Below are 19,944 nucleotides of genomic sequence, written 5' to 3'. Positions count from 1 at the left end.
GAAATTTTTAGAGAAGTTTGTAAAAAAATGTTTGGATTAGCTTATGTGTTGGGGGAAACCAAATTGACTAAAAGGGACACGCTTTTTTAAAAGGAGTGTAATGGGTTTTGAGGGTTAGAGGGGTGTAATAGGTAAATCAAACCCATTAAGTTAATAAGTTAGAGATTCCTAACTTTTCAAAACCTTTTTATTTTGTCTTCTCCATAAGTTAAAATCCATAAGGCCTTATGGTTTGCCAAACACCTTATACACCTTATAAACTTTTCAAAAAGTTTATAAGTTATAAGTTAATGAAAATAAGGAATCCCAAACACCCCCTTAGAAGAAATATTGGATTGACAAAAGTCATCTTTTATATGCAATAGAAATAACCGTCACTCCCAAAAGTGGAAAGAAGTTGTGTATATTAATGCCAATTGATACGATTCTTCCAACTACCTGCAGGAAGGAATCGGAAATCATAAGAGAAATCTTAAAGAGAATCTTACAGGAAATGCAAGATGCATCGCCAGTAGATTATACCAAAGGTCTAGTGGGAATCGAATATTGAGTAAATGAGGTTATTAGAATTTTAAACATAGAGTCTAGTGAAGTTCGTTTCATAGGGATCTGTGGGATGAGTGGGATTGGGAAGACTACTTTGGCTGAAGTTGTCTTTCAGGTCATTCAAAATAAATTTCAAGAAAGTAGCTTTATTGAAAACATCAAGGACATCTCCAAGGACCATAATAGTGATTTATGTAAGTTACAACAAAAAATCCTTGATGATGTTTTGAAGGAAGAAAGCATACCTGTGAGAAGTGTTAAACATGGACAAACTCTGTTGAGGACAAAGCTACATGATATGAATGTATTGATAGTTTTGGATGATGTGAATCATGCAGATCAGTTTATGTATTTGGTTGGTGGGTGTGAATGGTTTGGACCTGGCACAAGAATCATTGTAACAACCACAAATAAAGATTTGCTGAATGCACATAAAGTAAACGAAATATTTATGTGTGAAGAATTGAATGGTGAAGATGCTCTTAGTCTCTTTTGCCATTCAGCATTTGGAGATGGACATCCTACACGTGGTTATGAAAAGCTGTCTGATGATATTGTGAAGTATACTGGCGGTCTTCCAATAGCTCTTACTGTTTATGGTTCTCTTCTATGTGGAAAAGAGGAAAAATATTGGAATGAGATATTGAAAAAAGTTCAAAAATATCCACATAAAGAAGTTCTTGGAAGACTTGAAGTAGGTTATGATAGACTAGATACAGATCAGAAGCTTACCTTCATGTATATTGCATGTTTCGTAAAAGGGAGAGACATAGATTTGGTAAAAGATATACTAACTGATGTTGGGTTGTACCCTGAGTGTGGAATTCCTGATCTACTAAACAAGTTTCTCTTAACTATTAATTTTGATGATTGTGTGTGGATGCATGATCTGCTCCAACAAATGTGCTGGGAAATTCTTCGTAAGGAATCACAACAATGCAATGGAAAACAAATCGCCATCAAGTATCTTAAAGAAGTTTTGGATATCCTCTCATCCCAACCAGAGGTTTGCTTAATGGCTTTCCACAAATTCGATAAACTGTTCTTTCTAGTAAGAAACTTTGCTTACATAGTGGCTCATAATGTTGCTGTGTTTGTTTATACCAGGAATCAAGAACAATTGAAATTATTAACTTGGAGTCACATAAGGTTAAAGTGGATGATTGCATTGATGATTCATCCTGTTTTTCAAAGATGAGAAAACTAAAATTTCTCAGAATCAGTAATATACACTTTCCCCAAGGTCTTAGTTATCTTTCTAATGATCTTCGAATTCTGGAATGGTATGGTTGTTCATTGAAGTCCTTGCCTTCAATGTTTGAACCTAAACATATTTTTCAACTTGAAATGCGTGCTGGCCAACTTGAAACGCTATGGGAAAAAAGTTTTGTAAGTATTGTCTGTATAGTCGTGAATCGTGATTTGAAGTAAACACAAGCTAGAAATCTTACAATGTTTTTTTTTTCGCTCAACAGGATCTGCCTAATTTGAGATCTATTGATCTTAGTTTCTCAAGGGATTTGACCAAAATACCTGACTTGTCATCAACACCAAAACTTGTGAAATTAAGTCTTAAAGGCTGCACAAAACTGAAAGAGCTACACGGATCAGTTCTCTCTCACAAAAGGCTAGAATTCGTAAATCTCAGTGGGTGTACACATCTTCAGAACCTTGGCAAAAGCAAAATGGAAATGGAAGCTCTTGTGACACTCATTCTCTCTGGTTGCTCAAATCTTGAATATGTTCCTGAGTTTGGAGATAACATGAAGTGCTTAGAGCATCTTTATGTAGATGGAACTAACATCAAGAACTTACCAGAAAGCACAGGAGAATTGTATAATTTGAGGAAGCTTGATGCAAGTGAAACTTCTATACAAGCGATTCCCTTGTCCATTCATTACCTGACAAAATTAAGACTCCTACGTGCCCATAGATGTGAGCTTTCATCCCAAGGCAGAGGTTTTCTTTTTTCAAAGATGAATGTGATATCTGGTATAAGGGAGCTTGATTTAAGTTATTGCAAGCTATCAGTGGTGCCTGATTGTATCGGCTTATTACATCGATTAGTATATTTGGATCTATCTGGAAATAATTTAGTCTTTCTGCCCGCCAACATCAGTCTCCTCTCAAATCTGAGAATGCTTTGTTTGAATAATTGCAAGAGGCTTCAGTCACTACCAAAACTTTCGATAGTAACTAAAGACAGTCTTAATTATGGACTTCAGATGAGATTTAATTATATTGTTTCAGAAAAAAAGGTAGATGTGTCTAAATTTCATGTTGCAAGCAACTATATTAGTCCAATGGTCTCCTGTTTGAACTGTCCTAAAGTAGCTGAGAATGAAAGTGGCAGTCATCTGGCAGAAAGAATATTAAATAGTTACCTTCAGGTCTCTCTCTCTCTCTCTCAACTATGTAGTGTGGAATCACCATTTGCCCCAATTTGTTTGCTCTTTTAATTATATTCAAACTTTCTGCAGTTACGTTCAAAATATTGGATCACACCAGAAGCTGTATTTGAGATTGTTGGTGTTGGAAGTGAATTACCGTCAAGTTTCGAGCTGTTAAGAGCTGATGAAAGTTTAACCCTTGAAGGACCATGGATTGGAGTTGCTATATGCGCTGTTGTAGCTTTACACCACATTGATGCTGCTACGGAAACTAAATACATGGTAACAGCTCATGTTCATGTTGGTGAAAACCATTGGCGAATTCCTGTCCCCATAAGCTTCTTGGCAGCCGAATTGGAGAACCAATTGGTTTTCTATTGGACAAGAGCAGATGACCTTCAAAGGACTCTAGATTCAGGTCAAAAGAACAGCTTTAAATTTTCGTTTAGCGTGGAGCCACAAGGTCAGTAACAACTTATTTCATATTTATCACATAAAATTTGTCAATGATTATTATGAAATTTAATGCAACTTTAAGAGAAAACACATTTAGTTTTTTGTGAGATCAGGGTGAATGTTGATATCAGTAACACAGCCTTTTGCACATGAGTATATACTTTAGAAAACTTTATTATTAAACCTAAAATGTTTGTAATACTATTTACTTTTTGAGTAATAAATTCCAAGAAAAACTATGCATTTTATTTTTAATAATGTTTACAGTTTACACCATGCTATATTTTTAATTTATTTGTCTTTTGTAATATGTATGTGAGTGAATCATGAAGTTATTCATAATCTTTATATGTGACAAAGAAGCCTAACCTTAACATAAATTTACGTTGTTATGGTCTTAGAAAGTGTGTTGTGCTATGAGGTGCTTAGGTCCTAGCCAGGGCGCGAGGAGTTCAATTAATACTAAGAGAGGAGAAAGAGTGGGTTAGTTTCTTTTGGGTTAACCGGGTTCGGGTATTTTGAACACCCCTAATAACAATTATCAATAAGGAGTACATGATGTCCAAAAAATAAGATGCATTATACTGAAAAACTGAATAAATTTATTGCAGACTGTAAATTACAAGTTACTAAATTTGGAGTGCGTTTTATCCATAAGGAAGACGCTATGCAGCTGAAAAAACTTGAAGCTTCTACAACTGGTGTGGTGCACCATCTGTTTGGAGCTACCTTTTCTCCTTCTGCACAGCATCCTAGTGAAGCTTTACCATTTCTCCGCTTCTGTCAGTCTTCTAACGACCATGACCTCACCAGGAATATCACAACATTCATCTGTGACTATGGAAAACAACACTACGCTTTGGTCGACATGCATAAAATTGTTAAAAGCTTAATTGAAATCAACCAAGAAGTTTTAAGTGAATGCAAAGAAGAATGGAGTCATACAGAGTTGTTTCCTTTGTTTTATGACTACTATCGAATCATCCATGGAACTTCTGAACTTTATAATGGCTTTTTAAGGTTGCTGAAACATGACAGCTGGTTGAGTTTAAAGTTAGCATTGGAGCAAATTCTGGCAAAAAGTAGAATAGACAATGATTACAGTTATAGAGAGATGTTAGAACACCTTAATGATCTTGAAGCTTCTGAAGGTCTCAGATTTTTTGATGATTTCATTACAACATTTTCCTTTTTCTATAAGCAAACTGTTGCTTTTTCAAGACACTTAAATGAAGAGATCCAAGACGTTAAAAAGTTCAAGTCAGTGAAAACAATGGCGAAAGTATCTAGTATCACAATTGCAAGCATTTTTAGTATTATGGCTACATATATGTGTACTGACAAGTTATCGCAAGAGATGAAAGGTGCAAGCTCATATTCTATGTGGTTGCATTTGATCCATAGTCTTTTAAACAAGCAGGATGAATGGTTTGCTATCAAGGGAAGTTATGGAAGGGAGTTGCAAATCTGGGAATTTTTGGATTGTGCAAATGTTGTACATGAATTGAAGATCAAGATGGCTACGTTTGCTTATTTTACTCACCAGAATGAGAAAGAGATGATGATTGTATTATATAAGCTTGAGAAAATGATGGATGACATTTCAGTGACCATTGAAGATATGCGTAGGCAGGCTCATCTGTATAGCCTTGATATAAAGGAGGTGGGCATTACTTTGAATCAGTTTATTGTAGATAGTAATTTACAGTTGTCTGTCACTGGAGTTCGGTTGATGCCGCCCAGTGAAGAACAACAATTTGAAAGTCCTGTGAGTGAGGCGATGACCGTTATGTATCGAGCAACTTTATCTCTAATTCACACTGGTTTACAGTGGTATATACATCCATGTGAAGAAAAAGAAGCTGACAGTTCAAGCCTCCTCTCCTGTCATTCAATCATACATGGCAACATCAACAGTATAGTAAGAATAATCTCTAATCCCTATTCCATAGGAGGTCGAGTATATTCCCTGGATTCCGTCCTTAAAGTAATTACATGTCTACACACAATCAACCAAGAAGGTTTCACGGTCTTAAGGGAATGCAAGGAAGAATGGAGGCATCATTCACTGTTATTTCAGTTAGTGAATGACTACCATAAACTCTGCATTCAAACATCTCGACTATACAATGATTTTGTAAGCTTGCTGAAAGGCCAATGTAAAAGCGGGTTGGGTGCGATGCTGCGATTGAAGGAAGTTGTGGTAAACTGTAGACAAGACGATGATTACCAGAATTCTGAAGAAGAGGTGATATTGGATCTTGATGGTGATGGAAGTCTTACGCTTTCTGGTGATTTTATGAGATCGCTGGCATATGTATGTAAGCAAACAGTTGGTTTCACAAGACAGTTTGATGAAGAGATCTCAGAATTGAAGTTCGTGAAGGTATTGGCCAGAGTATCAAGTGGACTTGTTACAGGCGTTTTAAGTGTGATGGTTGCTTATATGGTTGATTTCGATACCTTGTGGTTGATTGAAGAGAAACCTTTGACTTGTTTATGGTTACATTTATACCGGTGCTTTTCATGGAAGAGTCCTCTAATGGAGATCGGACGGATGGTTAAAAATGATATTTTGGGCATTGATTTTCGTCTATCTGAAGTGAAGAACAAAATTAAGTCTTTTCTATGTAAATTGAAGTCCCAATCGGAAGGGTCTTTTTTTGTTGATAAAATGCTTGTGTGGCATGAAATAGATACTGCTGTGAAGAAGATGGATGAGTTGTCGGTGACTATTGAAGAAATGAATAGGCATGCTGATACAGTAAATGATGATATAATCAAGGCAGGAATAAGTTTGGAATTATAAGCCACAATCACATCTGCCTATCAGAAGCAACGCTAGATCATGTTGATTTGCAAAGGGCTGATTTCATGGAAAGGTAACTTTTGATGTGTTGTTCGCTGGTAAATATGTCAGTTTTCATAACAAGTGTTTAGCATTATTTTACACATGCCCCTTACATAAAATTGTATGATAATTGGGGTATTCTTCGGGTTTCTGGTTCTTCGGGACGGGTTCTTCGGATTTCAAAGTTTTAAATTCAGGTATTAAAAACCCAGGTATAAAAAACTGCATCCGCTTTTTTTTCGGGTCCAGTTCCGGATTCGGGTTTTTTGTGCACCTCTACCTCCCCCCCCCCTGATTTTGGGCCTAGAACTAGGTATATAACCCAAAATTTATAAGTCCATGATGTATCCATTTGACCCCATCTTAAACAAAGCCCTTATTTGAAACTTGAGAGCCCAAAAAATCAATGAAAACAATAATATGACAGGAGTACTAGGGAAGTTGCCGGCCTGCCGATTGATTTCTTAGATTTTGAAACTGGAAACCAGCTATTAGCAAAATAGGGAAGAGAATAATCAATTCATCATCACTAGTCATTTATCTTTTCTTTACTAAAAGGTTTGTGCCAAACCAATAATATATTATTTCCATTGGTTTATGTTTGATGTTGTGAAAAGTTTGATTAAAGACCTTAAAGGTCGTCGGGCTCAGTTGTAGACGTGCACAAAAAAACCAGTTCCGGAACCTAACTGGTGGAACCGAACCGGAACCGGTTCCAGTTCCAACCCGGTTGGTACAATACCCGGTTTGGGTATTTTTGTACCCGAAAATCGTACCCGGTTCTCCTATTTGTATGTCAGTACCAGTTCCAACCCGGTTCCTACCCGGTTCTTAGTTGGAACCGGTTCGGTTCGTACCCGGAAAAACCGGTTCCGACGGGTTTTTTTTGAAGGGTCAAACAAAAGTCAAACTAGCCAACGGTAATATAGCCGTTGGAACCGGTTTTTTAGACACCAATTAGCCGTTGGAACCGGTTCCAACGGTAATATAGCCGTTGGAACCGGTTTTTGAGACAATAGATCCGTTGGAACCGGTTCCAACGGTAATATAGCCGTTGGAACCGGTTTTTGATGCCCAAACCTATATATAACTTGTTTCCATCACTTGTTTCACCACCAAACTCAAAAACAAACTAAAATACTACTCCTTTAGCAAACCCGTTCCTTTACCCGACCATCCAACTAAATATTATTATGGCACCCATCAAAAAAACTAACAACAAGGCTAAGAAGAGTGTTTTTGTTGCCCCCGTTCCTGTTACGGAGGACCCAAGGGTTGTTACGGTATTCAACCATAACCGCAACCAAGACATGTGGAAGAATTGGGATTTGATTGTGGATGACGAAGGTTATCAAAAGGCTCGTTGCAAACTATGTGGTTCAATATTAAAGCACGATTCCAACTAGTAGGCCGTGCAATGACCCACTTATAAACTTGATGAATGGGATTCGTGAATCGGCATCTAAGAGGCAAAGAGGAAACACACCAAGTAGCGAACTTGGTCGATATAGTGGAGCAAACTATGTTGAGGGCGCAACGATCGACGAAATTCGCAATATTGATTTGTTGGCTTGGTGGAAAGGTAAACAAAACGAATTTCCCATTCTATCCGCCATGGCTCGTGATTTGCTTGCCGTACAAGCCTCAACGGTTGCTTCCGAATCGGTTTTTTCTCTTAGTGGGAGGGTGTTATCTATGCGAAGAACAAAACTAACTCCCGAGTCTCTAGAGGTTTGCATTTGCCTAAAGGACCATTTGGATGCGGTGGATCGTGTACAACACAAGGCGAACTTTGAAGACGAAATACCAATAGAGCGTCATATTCATGATGAGGAGGCGGAGGACGAGGTTTCTTCCGATAACGAAGACGAGGGTGAAGACGAGAATGAAGACGAAGAAGAGTTGTAATTATTTGTTTTGGTAAAATTATTTGTAACTTGTTCAACTAATATTTAGTTTTGATTTGTTTTATTATAATTACTTTTGTTACTCATGATTAATTTTTGTTACTTTTTTAATAACGACGAACATTTTATTTATTTAAAAAATAACTATTACAAACATTATTAAAACATAAACGATACTAAACATAACAACTAAAACATAAAAAACAAAGTCCGTCGTTTTAATCCGGGAATACTTATTTTTGGGTTGTAGAGCCGGACGACTCTCCCACTTCCGTTTTTTTAGCTTCCAATCTTCTTTTCTCTCGACAATACTTATTCGTATGTTTTCGTAATGTCGAGTTGGACCCTGCTTTAAGAAACTTCGAGCAATATTTGCAACGTGCCAACTCATGTGAGTCGGTCATGAGACACAAATCGTAATGAACCCAAACATCGGGGCATCTTGTTGTTTCGATCACCATAACAACGTCATCATTGGTTGCCATTTGTTGTCGGTTTAAGGTTAATTGTGGTTTGGAGTGTGTTTTATAGTTTTGGAAGTTGTTTAACAAGTAAACAAACAAACCTTGCTATTTATAGTAAGAAAATAACCTATTTATAGTTAATAAACCGGTTCCAACGGTCAAAAACGACTATATAGCCGTTGGAACCGGTTCCTAACGGCTATAATATTTAAATTTCAAAAAAAACCGGTGGAACCGGTTTTTACGTAAAAACCGGTTCCGGTTCATACCCTACCCGGTTCTTAAAAGTTCGCATATCTGGGCATCGGTTCGGGTCGGAAACCGAACCGGTTCTTGATTGGAACCGGTGCCATTTTACAACCCGGTGTGAAAAAACCGGTTTGGAACCGGTTCGGGTTTTCCATTTGAACCCGATTTGTGCACCTCTACTCAGTTGTAATTTTTCTTTCTTTGTCGTTTATGTGTAAGAAAATGTTATTTTTTTAGATTTATGGTCTTTCTTTGGTGATAAAAATTTGGTTGTTTATATATATGAACTTATGACTAATCTAAAATTTTTGAACCCTCAATATAATTATTCAAGTTCCGTCACTGATACTAATAACATAATGAACCGAATTAATGTTGACTAAAGTCCCAACTTAATGCTCGGTAGAATACCATTAGTGGTCACATGAATTCTTTAATCCATGCATCATAATACTCTTTATGTTAAAATCTAAAGTAGGTATTGTACTGACAATATGAATAAGATATTAACGGAAGTGTTGCTAGAAATTGATTTAAGTTGAGACTTTATCAAAAACACTCATTAACTAGTTAGGGTAACTTAAATATATATACATGTAAGGCTCCAAATGGTGGTCACATAAATTATTTAATCCATATATCATATAGTACTCTTATATATTTCCCTAGTTAGGGTAACTTATATTTATATTAAGATAGAATACAGTAATTATAATCATACAAAAGCGTACTCAACATCTATATTTGCGGATTTCAAAAGAACAAAAGCCCTAAATCAAACATTCCCCCATCACCATCGCCGGCATCAACAATCATCCGTCACAGTCACCGGCGTCGACGACGAGTGTCCGACAACTCGCCGGAAAAAATTCAGCATTACTTCCCTTTGTTCACGGATTTGTTTTAGGCAAATTGATTTAGCAAGTGATCATTTAAACTTTGAAATTTATCAAACTAATCATCAAGTCATCCAAACAAACACATCTGGATCTTCAATTGAATCAATTTTTGACCTGAGCGTAACTAGGTTTTCCTTGAGCGTATCGGGGTTTGGAATTCAACTTATCGTTTTTGGTGTTTTGGCTTTGAGCTCTTTTTTTGGCTTTGAGCGTTTTGTTTTTTGGCTTGAGTGTGATACTCGTACGTTTTTGTACGATAAGGATTATTGTACGATAACTTAAATCGAGTCAATTGAAGTGAGCTCACGATTGTTCATATGTAGGTTAATTCAAGCCTTCTATAGTTATACCATCCATTATTTGTAGTCTTTTAAGGAGTGTTTTAGAATTTATTTGAGCCTTACGACTTTAAGCATTAACTAGAAACTTTAGACTTCAAAGTTCAAAGACTGTGATCCAAATTTAGACGGCCCACAACATATTCCACTACTTAATCGACCCATGCATATGGTCCTTGTGTTTCTTCTACGGTATTTGTTTAAGTTGGCTCGACATACTAAAAAAATATATTATAGTTAATACTTGAAGGCTTTAATTAAGTTTAGGCCTAAAGCCCTAACATGTTTTCCGCTGGCCCATGAGCCAGCCCTGTGACATAAAGGGCTCTCTAAATTTGAAAAGTGCGATAACGTAACTAAAAAATAACTCAACTATCAAAAAAAAGTTAACCTGCTAAGCTTATAAAAACAAATTCACTAGAATCATACTTCTATTAATATTAGTTATAGAAAAACATACATTCTTGAAATGGATGTACCTTTAAGGTTTGATCAACCACTTTAAAATTTTATTTATAACTAATCAAACAGTCTCATCTCCACTCCAACTCACTTTTACTTTAGGCCCTGTGGGCCCATCTTCAGTCTCCACAAATCTCTCAAATGCTTTCTTTAACTTTCCTATCATCATTTTCTTAACTTTGTTTAGCTCTTTATCAACATCATAATCAATTTTGGGACCCCATTTCCTCATGTAATTCATCCACGGTGGTTCAACCACCGCGTTCGCCATATACTCTGTCGCAACCACCACCGCCCCAACACCCGTATCCAATACCTTGTCACTTTTGTCCGTATCGTCTCTAACACCAATATCCACCCCTTCGGAACCAAGCAAAACACACCCGGGCTTTGGGTATGACGCGTGCCCATGCAATGAGGCATACACAACAGGTTTATTACCCGTGTGGTATTCTAGACCCGAAGCGCTTACCCATTTACCCCAACTATGTTGTGAAAAAAATACACTATTTAACTCCCCATTGAAATTACTAATTCTTAAAGTAACATGTTCCCAGTCACCTACGTGTTCACCCAACTTTCCTAACGAGACATCAATAAATTCCACTTTTGCCCTTGCTCGTCCGTTAAAAGGGTAGAAAACCCAAATGGCAAAATCGGTAAATAGTCCGCCCGAAACCGGTTTAACATGGAAATAAGCACAAGCATCTTGTAAATCCCCTTTCTTGACTCTATCTTTACTTGGACCATCAAGTGGAAGGTCTAGCCAATATGTCTCATCGTCCGAACCACCTTGTGGAAGGTTCGAGCCGTTTCTTTCAATTAGGTTCGGTTTGGACTCGTTTCCTTTGTGGTACACCAATGCCCCGTTTTGAAAAAACCAATCGACTGATGAGGGGAGGTAGGGTTCATCCGGATGAAAATAAATAACCGGAGAATAAACTTTAATCAATGCTTCAATTTGGTCCAAATTCGGCATCGAATTTGATAAATCACCCTTCAAAATTCCAATACTTTCATTTCTAACCCGAAAACCACCAACCGAACGGTAAACACCCAACCCATTAATATCAAAATCATTCTCATTTCCCAAACCAACCGTCGTATTTGGTGTGTCCGTGAAGTCAGCACGGACACACCCAACCTTATTAATATCTGGCTTGACAGACGAGCCAGTTATTATGTCAAAGCCGTCGGGTGCAACAGGGAGCCAAACATAACCTTCACCATCTTTTTCGATATCTAAAGACTCGCTACTCCACACAAGAGTGTAATCAATCGGTGATCTAAGAGTGGGATTTGTAACATTGTTTGATACATCTTTGGCCACAATAACATGCCCAAAAAGTGGAATATTATTTGATTGTGCATAACATCCTAAACTAGAAAACCCTTATGGGATTGAACTCGGGTCGTAGAATGATGCCCCAAGATTATCGGGTCCTCCTTCATTAGTGGACCATATTTTGGTGAATGTTGTTACTTGACTCACTTGTAACCCTCCCAAATCTATGGTTCCACTAGCAAAACCTCCACCTAAAACCAAAAACTAAACATATAATACTAGTAATAATGTAATATATAATATATAATATAAGTGTATGTTTCAGAACCAAAAATATGTTGAGAACTGTTACACGTAGTTTAATTTTTGAATGTGATACATAAAACGGTACCTGGAGGCCATTTGGGTAGAGAAGAAGGAAGCCGGAAGGAGTCCGGTGGATCGGCCAATGCCGATCCATTGAAGATGATGATGAACAAGAAGAAGAGGATCATAGTGTTGATTGAGAAGATATGCATGTTTGAAAGGAAAAAGATTTGGTGAACAACAAATGACCCTTGTGTCAATCATAATATTATTAGAAGAAGAAACAAAGGCCAAATACAAAAGGTGTATGGGCGTTTATTTATGTATTTCTTTTAGCATATTTAGTAAAGTGGTTTGATTTTGATTAGAGTATTAATACATTATAATATTATTTTGGTAATATTTAATTAAGAAAATATTTATTTTTATAAGTAGACCATATTTTATGTTGCCTCGTGGCCTGTCAGTAAATTGTGTCATTTGTTGTTTCATCCGATAATCTCGTGGCCAACTAGTAATGCACGTGAACGTCATATACCTATTGACCAAGTTATCTTTTACATGTTATTAAAATTCTTGTGAAACCAATATTTTGACTGTTTTTAATAGAACCTTAAATCGAATATTAACTAGTAAATAACTCGTGAAACCATTGTTTCGACTGTTTTTTATAGAACCATAAATCCAACATTAATTAGTAAATAATTCTTACTTTGACTGTTTTTTGTACGACCATAATTCAAACATTAATTATTAAATAATTCTTAACTAGTACACTTATTTTCTTAACTCAAGAATAATAATTGTTTGAATGTATTTATTGTTTTCTAAATCAATCAAACTTTTTTAAAGGAAACAGTATAAGCTTTTAAAAGGTGAGGGATAACCTATTTAAGGTGATAATATTTTTTATTTAAAGCGATTTAATTTTAAAATATTGATTCAAATGATTATATTTGCATGATATTAGTAGTGATTCTCTAGTCATGTGAGGCGATTAGGCAAATCATTTTCTATAAATACATTAGAGACAATTAGCCCTTTTTTGAATATACCAACCATTAACCTTTTTTTTCTTTTTAATTTATTTTATCATGTACTATTTTAATACTGTAGTATTTTTTCATGATTTGATTTGAATGTACATGTTCATTAAAAAAATTAATGAACCGGACCACCAAAGGGATCAGGTCATAAACAATCTATGTCACAACTTCGCTTTTGGATATGGCAAGTAGTGACCAATCGTTTAGTTGTTAAAATAAGTCGCAAAATAATCTTGGCCGCAAAACCTATTTGCAGCAAGATAATTGTGCCAGCCATGATCGGTCACAAATAAACGTTAGCAATGGTACTGTAACTATTTTTGCCACCAGTCGGCTACAAATGACTTTGGCAATCGATTTGTAACTATTTTGATAGTCATAGTATGTCGTAAATGACTTTTAAGAGTCACAATCCAAGTTGGTAGCAAATTATTTAATTTCTGAAGTTGGTTACATTTTGATAAAAGGTAAAATTGATTACCAAACATAATAAAATGTGTAAGTTTTTTAAGATCTTTGATAAAAATGAATATGTGGTACCTTTTGTGATACTCAAAGAATAATATGACAATAGAACTTCAATAAAAATGAATATGTCTACGGGATCCTATGCAGATATAGTATTAAACAAATATAATTAGAATAATATGGAAAGGAGAAAATGGATGATTTATCTATATATTATACGACGAAAAAATCTTTAGATTTTGGATTGGTAACTTTTCTTTAAGCTCTTCACAACTCCTTATTTTGCAATAACTTAACAAACAAAATAATTTATTAATTTTACTAATTAAAAAAAGTTCATTAATTTGAGGAGGCGTAGTTAGTCGGTTAAAGTGTTAATAATAATAACAAAATATTTCGCATGCTCGAAAATGAAACTAAGCAAGTCGGCTCGAAACAAAACACGATTATAAGAGCGTTCGAGGTAGGGTTAACGTTCCCGACAAAAATAAATATATGGGTCGAGTTCAGCTTCACCAATTTAACCTTTCAACATGAAATCTTTAAACCTATCAATTTGACACCATTGACTCATGTAAGAACTTCCCCGTCTAACTTGCACCTTTCAATCAAATTCTAAACACACTGGTAGTGTCTGGAAACTGTTTTCACTTATTTTTGCCAATCATAGATATAGTTTCTACAATTATTAATTTTGGTTTTTATGTGACGTGGTTTTGTACTATAATTGGTCCAAATCTTTTTCAATCTTTTAAAAAATTACAATGATCATTTTAAGATATTTTTAATTAAAAAAATATTTAACTTGTCAACTGTGCCAATTAATATGATTGAATAAGTTGTGTGGTTTATTTGAATTTATTTATAAATGTTTTTTTTTTTCATTTATATTGTCAAAAGGATAAACTGTAGATTTCAACTCATATTCCTAAGTCACAATCAATTCCTCTTTTTATATTGTTGGTTGTCACCAAAAGAAGTAAAGAAAAATACTTACTTTACAAAAGAACTAAAGATGTAGCTTCCAATTCAATTCAACAATAACATCTTAATATGTTAGCATTAGGACATCTTGTGTCTGAAAGTTAACACACAACTTTATGTCTTTATCTACATTGCATAACATACTTTAGGATCATATCATTTTGTAACACATCACCCAATCTTGTATCCTACTAAAAATACATATACTTATGTACTTATCTCAAAGTTACATATTAAAAAACTATTGTTTTAAACTATTCGAATTTTCTTATATAACACAATAAAAAAAATATATATATCTCCTACTTTGTTCTCAAATCTGCGGACTTTGTGAGTTTTTGAGTTTTCTATAATTCTATAAACTTGCACGACTCCTCCATTACATTCGTACTATAACTTTATAACGACAAGTGTGAACAACTAAGAGAAAATGTAAATATATTATTATTTTTTTAACAATATTTACATATTTTAAATAGATGAAAAAACAAATCATGAGTCTTGATTTTTCAAAGTAAGTTACCTAGAAGGGGAAATTTAATTATCTTAGATGACAAATTTTGGTAGTTGATTGCCTCAAATGATCACTTTAGTAAAGTACGTTACCTTTTAGTAACTTAAAAATTGGGTTTTCTTTTCAATGTAAATATTAACATATGATACCACTATAATAATAATCCCACAGTTAACTATTAAATTGTTGGTGGTGCCAAGTCACAATCACTTTTAATCTTCTTTTTCCTTTTACGTGGTATTGATCATCATTAAAAGAAGTAATGGAATAATTATTTTATCCCATAAACATATTATCTTAACTACAGTAACATTCTTATATTTTAGGTCATTGGGTATACTCTAACCTCTCTTAATTTTACATAAACATCACATCACTCATTTTTCTCTATTTCACTCAATTTCACCCAAAGAAAATTGTTTAATCCATTTAACTCAATCTCACTCTTATTAATTGTTAATGTAATATATTGTTTTTTGTCTTTTAACCCATGAAAAACTTCATCCATGACTCTTTTTTAACAAATTTATGAAAAGTGATTTAATTTATCTTTAAAGTGGTATGTTATCTTAATTTGGGTTGAATTATATATTTTACTCCTAGGCCTTAAAAACGTGTTTGGTTGGTCATAGTTGGAACTGGATTTTCTAATTTTAAATAGTCATGCTTTACAAAAAAAATTAGAGAACTAAAAACATAAATAGGCAGATGTATAATATAACTTTTATAAAAATAAAACAAAAATTGTTATAAATATTGAAAGGTTGGTATATACTGTTCTAGAAAAATGAAACATCCATAAATAGTTTATAAAGTTACAATAAAAATTTATAAAAGGCTATAACTAAAGGGAAAGTTATGTTATTTCTCGATAACATTTTAATGTTTTTACAAATTTAAATGTCAAATATGATATTGCTAAATATATATAAATTGAATTTCTTTCCACTTTACGCATAACTTGTACTTTATTGGGCTCTTGGGCTCCCTTAAATCAATACCAATGAGGCAATGACCCGAGAAACATCATTATACATGTCACAAGAAGTAAGAAATTAAAATGTCATATTATTAATCCGACCCTCATAATACAATAGAAATGTCACATTATCACATAGAGACGAGCCCAAATACTTACATTTGACAGTTTCTTAGAGTCGTCATAATCAAATACTTCCAAACCCAAACCCGAACCATCTAACAAACCAATAACAATGCCTTGTTTCTAATATACCCGTATGTAACAAACCAAATTAGAATCTACAATGACACATATACCAAACACAATAGTTCATTAATGTAATGAACTAACTTGATCCATAACCATCCGCTTTCACGGGCAGTTCGGGTTTCTGCCCGGCCCACCGTAGTAAATGTAGCTGCCCCAACCATCGTTCTTGCCCGTTTGAACATCGAAGCAATTTGGTTGCTCGGTAAACGTGTATATATCTTTAGGAGCCCGAAGACTGTTTGACCCGTCTACTATTTGAACATTTCTGAAGTAGCTAGACTTACCGAATCCTTCTTCGGGGAAATGACCACTGCCCATTTGAGTGGTGGTGTGCTGCCCGTCAGAGGCCGAGTTCACCACCTCACCGCCCCATTGGATCATTGATGCACTGTCGGTTAAGTATGAAAAGAGTGAAGCGGGCCAGTATCCTAGCACGTTTCCTTTACCGAATTGCATCCACCAGTTTCCTTGCTCGGGGTCCTAATCGTTTACACCAAATTAGTTGAATAAATTTAGGCTAACGTTAATCGAACAAACAAGCAAACGCAAATAATGCGTTAAACGAACGTGGTTTTCTTGTTCGTTAAGAAAATGAGCGTGTTCATGATTGTTCGTTAATAGTATAAACGAATACTGATTCACAAACGTATAAGAATAAATATAACTAAACATAGATGAACGAGAATAAACGAACATAACTAAGGAAGCACCAACTAAATGCAAACGTGAATATAAATATATTGAGTCTAAATAATTATTAAACCTAGACTAAATTGTAACGTGTGATATTTTAATCTAATATAACTAGACTAAATTATAATGTGTGTACACATATAAATAAATGCATAAACGAACAAAAATGAAGAACGAGACATTTGCTCATGTTCGTTTAACTAATAAACAAAAGATTTTGTTCATTTCCGTCCATTTATCAAATAAATGAATATAAACAAACTTCTCACTATTAAACGTTTGATTTGTTTACATGCCTAAATAAATAAAGCCAGATGTTAAGTTCTAAATATATAGAATTTATCATATTAATCTGAAGTGTAGACTATATATAATCACACACACAGAACACAGAAAAAGAAATTATTGTCATGAAAGACACTTGTCAAAGATTCCCAATCCAACTCCCATTATTATATTCTTCTGTGTCCTCATGGATGAATAATGTTACCACTATATCACTTTAAACTAAACCAAAATAATTCTATTCTTCTTTAAACATTGAGAGTCTTGAAATCAAATCTTGTTTTTATTCACTATGCACAAAATAAAATAATATTTTTTTTCATTTTTCAATTATTTGAAGCAGTTTAAGAAGTGAACATACCTTCCAGATAAGTTTGCTGATGTCATACTGAGAACCATGATAATTAGAAATGGGAGAAATACTGGCCCCCAATGCTATCTCATTGTTGATTTGAATAAATCCTGAACACAGAAGGTTGTAACAGCCTGTGGCTTGATATGCATCACTCTGCAAATTATTTCAAAAATAAAATTTTTTAATAAATAAATAAGGTCCCACAAGGGTGCTATTTCATTGGAATCCTATGCAAACTTGTTTCCCACTAAAAAATTTATTAAATATATTTTTTTAATTTTTTTTTAAAACTGTTTTGAACCAAAAAAACACAATCCAAAGGGGTGTGTTAAAAGTTTAAGAAAGTTAAGAGATAATTTCTTATAACAACTTTTTAATTTTGACCCATATTAGTTAGAAAACCACAACCATACTTTAACTAATGATTATAACTTCAAGTTGAAATAATCCTTTTTTAAACGCGCATCCAAATACCCCTTAAAAGACATTTAACTAATAACCAAACGCATAACCCAAATGAAAAGTGAGTCATAATAGTTCACGTTATGCATTGTACATTTGTAGTATTCAACTCATCATTGAACAAAAGTCAAATGAACAATGTACAACGAGAACTATTATGAACCATATTTACAGTATCTTAAAAGCCTTTAACCGAACTAATCATACATTAAACTAAGTGAAATGTGAACTTACAGTCCAATACGTAAAGAATCTGGTGTTGTTATCTCCATAGAGATCCGGGCTGACCTGAATTTATTTCAAAATTAAACAAAACATTCTTTTATTACATATACGATCTTAAAGACTAAAATTATGTCGAAAACTATGAATTTACCTGCCAACCCGCTTCGATGCTATTGAGATCTTCAGAAAACGAGCCGCCTAATAACCATACTTGCGATAAGCTGAATTCGTTCGATTATTGTATTTGCGGCTCCCAAACATTCATAGTTGCTTTAGCTCCATAAAACTCTCCTTCCACATATGCAATTGCATGCTAAATGAACTCCAAATATCAAACATAACACAATCAGTAATATACTAATATTCAATGTAAGTGTAAGTATAAGTCAACAAAAGTCAACGGAGTCAACGGGTTCATGACTTGTGTTGTACAACTCACCTGATGACCACTTTGATTGATCAAATCAAGATCAACAAATGTTGGTTGTGCAACACTTGACACACTTTTTTTCTTGCCATATTTTTTTATAGAACTTGCTCTTAGAACATCTTCTTTCTTTGTTCGTCTAACCGGAATCGTTCCTTTCGCGCATTTCCCGTTTAAATGCCATAATTGAGTAATTGTTTCTTGATTTTCTGATGACACTTTCATGTTGTCAAAATTCATTCCTTCTGGATGATAATTTGGTCTCATCTATATTCACAATATGTCAATATTAATAATATTAATTGACACCTTCTAATATTCAATAACACAATTTTGACATTAATTTTTACAAAAATCATACCTGAATTTTATGATTTTTTAAGGAAGGATGATCGAAAGCCGCTTGATTGGAAATATGAACGCAGTCTATTATATCACCGTCTGGACTCTAATAAAATTCAACAAGTTAGAAAAACAAGAACTAAGAAATAAAAATATTAATACTAATATTAATATTAATAATATTAACTTACCTTGATGGATTTCATGGAAGGTTTATTCAACTTATTCAAATGCTCAACAACTTCAAAGTCATTCATGGCGGCCGTAGCCGCCACGTCAAGACACATAACCACCAGGAAACGCGAAAACATATTTGCAAACGAACGAACAAATAGTGTGTTTATGCTGTTGGTACAATTATGCAAATAAGTAAGATATAATATAAGTTTATGGAAGAAAGTATTTCATGTGAATGAAACAAAAAGCTAGCTAGCTAGTGTTGACGTTATCTTATTTCTGTTAAGCTCGTGATTGAGAGAGACATGAAGGGTATAAAAGTGAAAGAAAATGAAGATGCAAGTTATGGAGATAAGACAGCTATAATATTTGTCGTGTTTAAAAGTGTGGGGCTAATATAATGGACGATTAATTTGAAATTATTATTATGGTGGAGAGGTGTAGCCCCCTATACATGATTTTGACATTTTACCAATATTTTCGGGGGATTTTTTTTTTTTTTTTTTTTTGACATATTTGAGTTAAATTGTATAGGTAAATTTAGTTTTGGTTTGAAATGATGAAGTTGAATTGTTAATTTTG

General features: G+C 34.3%; 4 protein-coding genes and 1 pseudogene across 5 annotated transcripts in view; 2 read left to right on the top strand and 3 right to left on the bottom strand.

The window, feature by feature from the left end:
- The window catches only part of LOC143630670 (disease resistance-like protein DSC1), a 31,165-nt gene extending 24,964 nt beyond the window's left edge, over positions 1 to 6,201 (top strand). Inside the window, exons 5-6 of the mRNA XM_077099619.1 lie at positions 3,027 to 3,399; positions 4,004 to 6,201. Of these exons, the coding sequence (XP_076955734.1) occupies positions 3,027 to 3,399; positions 4,004 to 6,201 (2,571 nt within the window). The remainder of the gene's footprint in view (positions 1 to 3,026; positions 3,400 to 4,003) is intronic.
- LOC143630622 (disease resistance-like protein DSC1) lies at positions 617 to 3,005 on the top strand. The gene is made up of 3 exons (XM_077099589.1): positions 617 to 1,552; positions 1,654 to 1,935; positions 2,022 to 3,005. Exons 1-3 carry the CDS (start codon positions 617 to 619, stop codon positions 3,003 to 3,005), a joined length of 2,202 nt encoding a protein of 733 aa, XP_076955704.1.
- Positions 6,202 to 10,525: 4,324 nt separating the features above from the next.
- LOC143630624 (hypothetical protein At1g04090-like) lies at positions 10,526 to 12,576 on the bottom strand (annotated as a pseudogene). The gene is made up of 2 exons (XR_013153209.1): positions 12,239 to 12,576; positions 10,526 to 12,098 (listed from the first exon to the last, which is right to left on the bottom strand). The product of XR_013153209.1 is annotated as a hypothetical protein At1g04090-like (transcript).
- Positions 12,577 to 16,209: 3,633 nt separating this feature from the next.
- LOC143630710 (protein neprosin-like) lies at positions 16,210 to 19,709 on the bottom strand. Its single transcript, XM_077099642.1, has 7 exons — positions 19,377 to 19,709; positions 19,205 to 19,291; positions 18,856 to 19,110; positions 18,568 to 18,729; positions 18,426 to 18,479; positions 17,736 to 17,882; positions 16,210 to 16,876 (listed from the first exon to the last, which is right to left on the bottom strand). The coding sequence occupies exons 1-4, from the start codon at positions 19,494 to 19,496 to the stop codon at positions 18,652 to 18,654; spliced, it is 540 nt and encodes a 179-aa protein (XP_076955757.1). The 5' UTR covers positions 19,497 to 19,709; the 3' UTR covers positions 16,210 to 16,876; positions 17,736 to 17,882; positions 18,426 to 18,479; positions 18,568 to 18,651.
- Positions 16,499 to 18,463, bottom strand: LOC143630669 (protein neprosin-like). The gene is made up of 4 exons (XM_077099618.1): positions 18,426 to 18,463; positions 17,967 to 17,976; positions 17,736 to 17,882; positions 16,499 to 16,876 (listed from the first exon to the last, which is right to left on the bottom strand). The coding sequence occupies exons 1-4, from the start codon at positions 18,461 to 18,463 to the stop codon at positions 16,499 to 16,501; spliced, it is 573 nt and encodes a 190-aa protein (XP_076955733.1).
- Positions 19,710 to 19,944: the final 235 nt, after the last annotated feature.

This window comes from Bidens hawaiensis, unplaced genomic scaffold (assembly GCF_021521415.1).
Source record: "Bidens hawaiensis isolate Kalapana, Puna unplaced genomic scaffold, B.hawaiensis_p1.1 tig00005780_1, whole genome shotgun sequence".
Lineage (NCBI taxonomy): Eukaryota > Viridiplantae > Streptophyta > Magnoliopsida > Asterales > Asteraceae > Bidens > Bidens hawaiensis.
This window is presented reverse-complemented; position numbering and strand designations above follow the sequence as displayed.

What these genes read in the sequence shown, in the direction of transcription:
- LOC143630622 (XM_077099589.1), top strand. Translation starts at nt 617, where the DNA reads ATGAGTGGGATTGGGAAGACTACTTTGGCTGAAGTTGTCTTTCAGGTC. An exon ending in TCCTCTCATCCCAACCAGAG is followed by an intron (nt 1,553 to 1,653) that starts GTTTGCTTAATG and finishes TGTTTATACCAG; the next exon opens with GAATCAAGAACAATTGAAAT. An exon ending in CGCTATGGGAAAAAAGTTTT is followed by an intron (nt 1,936 to 2,021) that starts GTAAGTATTGTC and finishes TTCGCTCAACAG; the next exon opens with GATCTGCCTAATTTGAGATC.
- LOC143630669 (XM_077099618.1), bottom strand. Translation starts at nt 18,463, where the DNA reads ATGGAGATAACAACACCAGATTCTTTACGTATTGGACT. An exon ending in TCAGCAAACTTATCTGGAAG is followed by an intron (nt 16,877 to 17,735) that starts GTATGTTCACTT and finishes GTAAACGATTAG; the next exon opens with GACCCCGAGCAAGGAAACTG.
- LOC143630710 (XM_077099642.1), bottom strand. Translation starts at nt 19,496, where the DNA reads ATGTTTTCGCGTTTCCTGGTGGTTATGTGTCTTGACGTGGCGGCTACG. An exon ending in CTTCCATGAAATCCATCAAG is followed by an intron (nt 19,292 to 19,376) that starts GTAAGTTAATAT and finishes GAATTTTATTAG; the next exon opens with AGTCCAGACGGTGATATAAT. An exon ending in TCAATCAAAGTGGTCATCAG is followed by an intron (nt 18,730 to 18,855) that starts GTGAGTTGTACA and finishes GAGTTCATTTAG; the next exon opens with CATGCAATTGCATATGTGGA.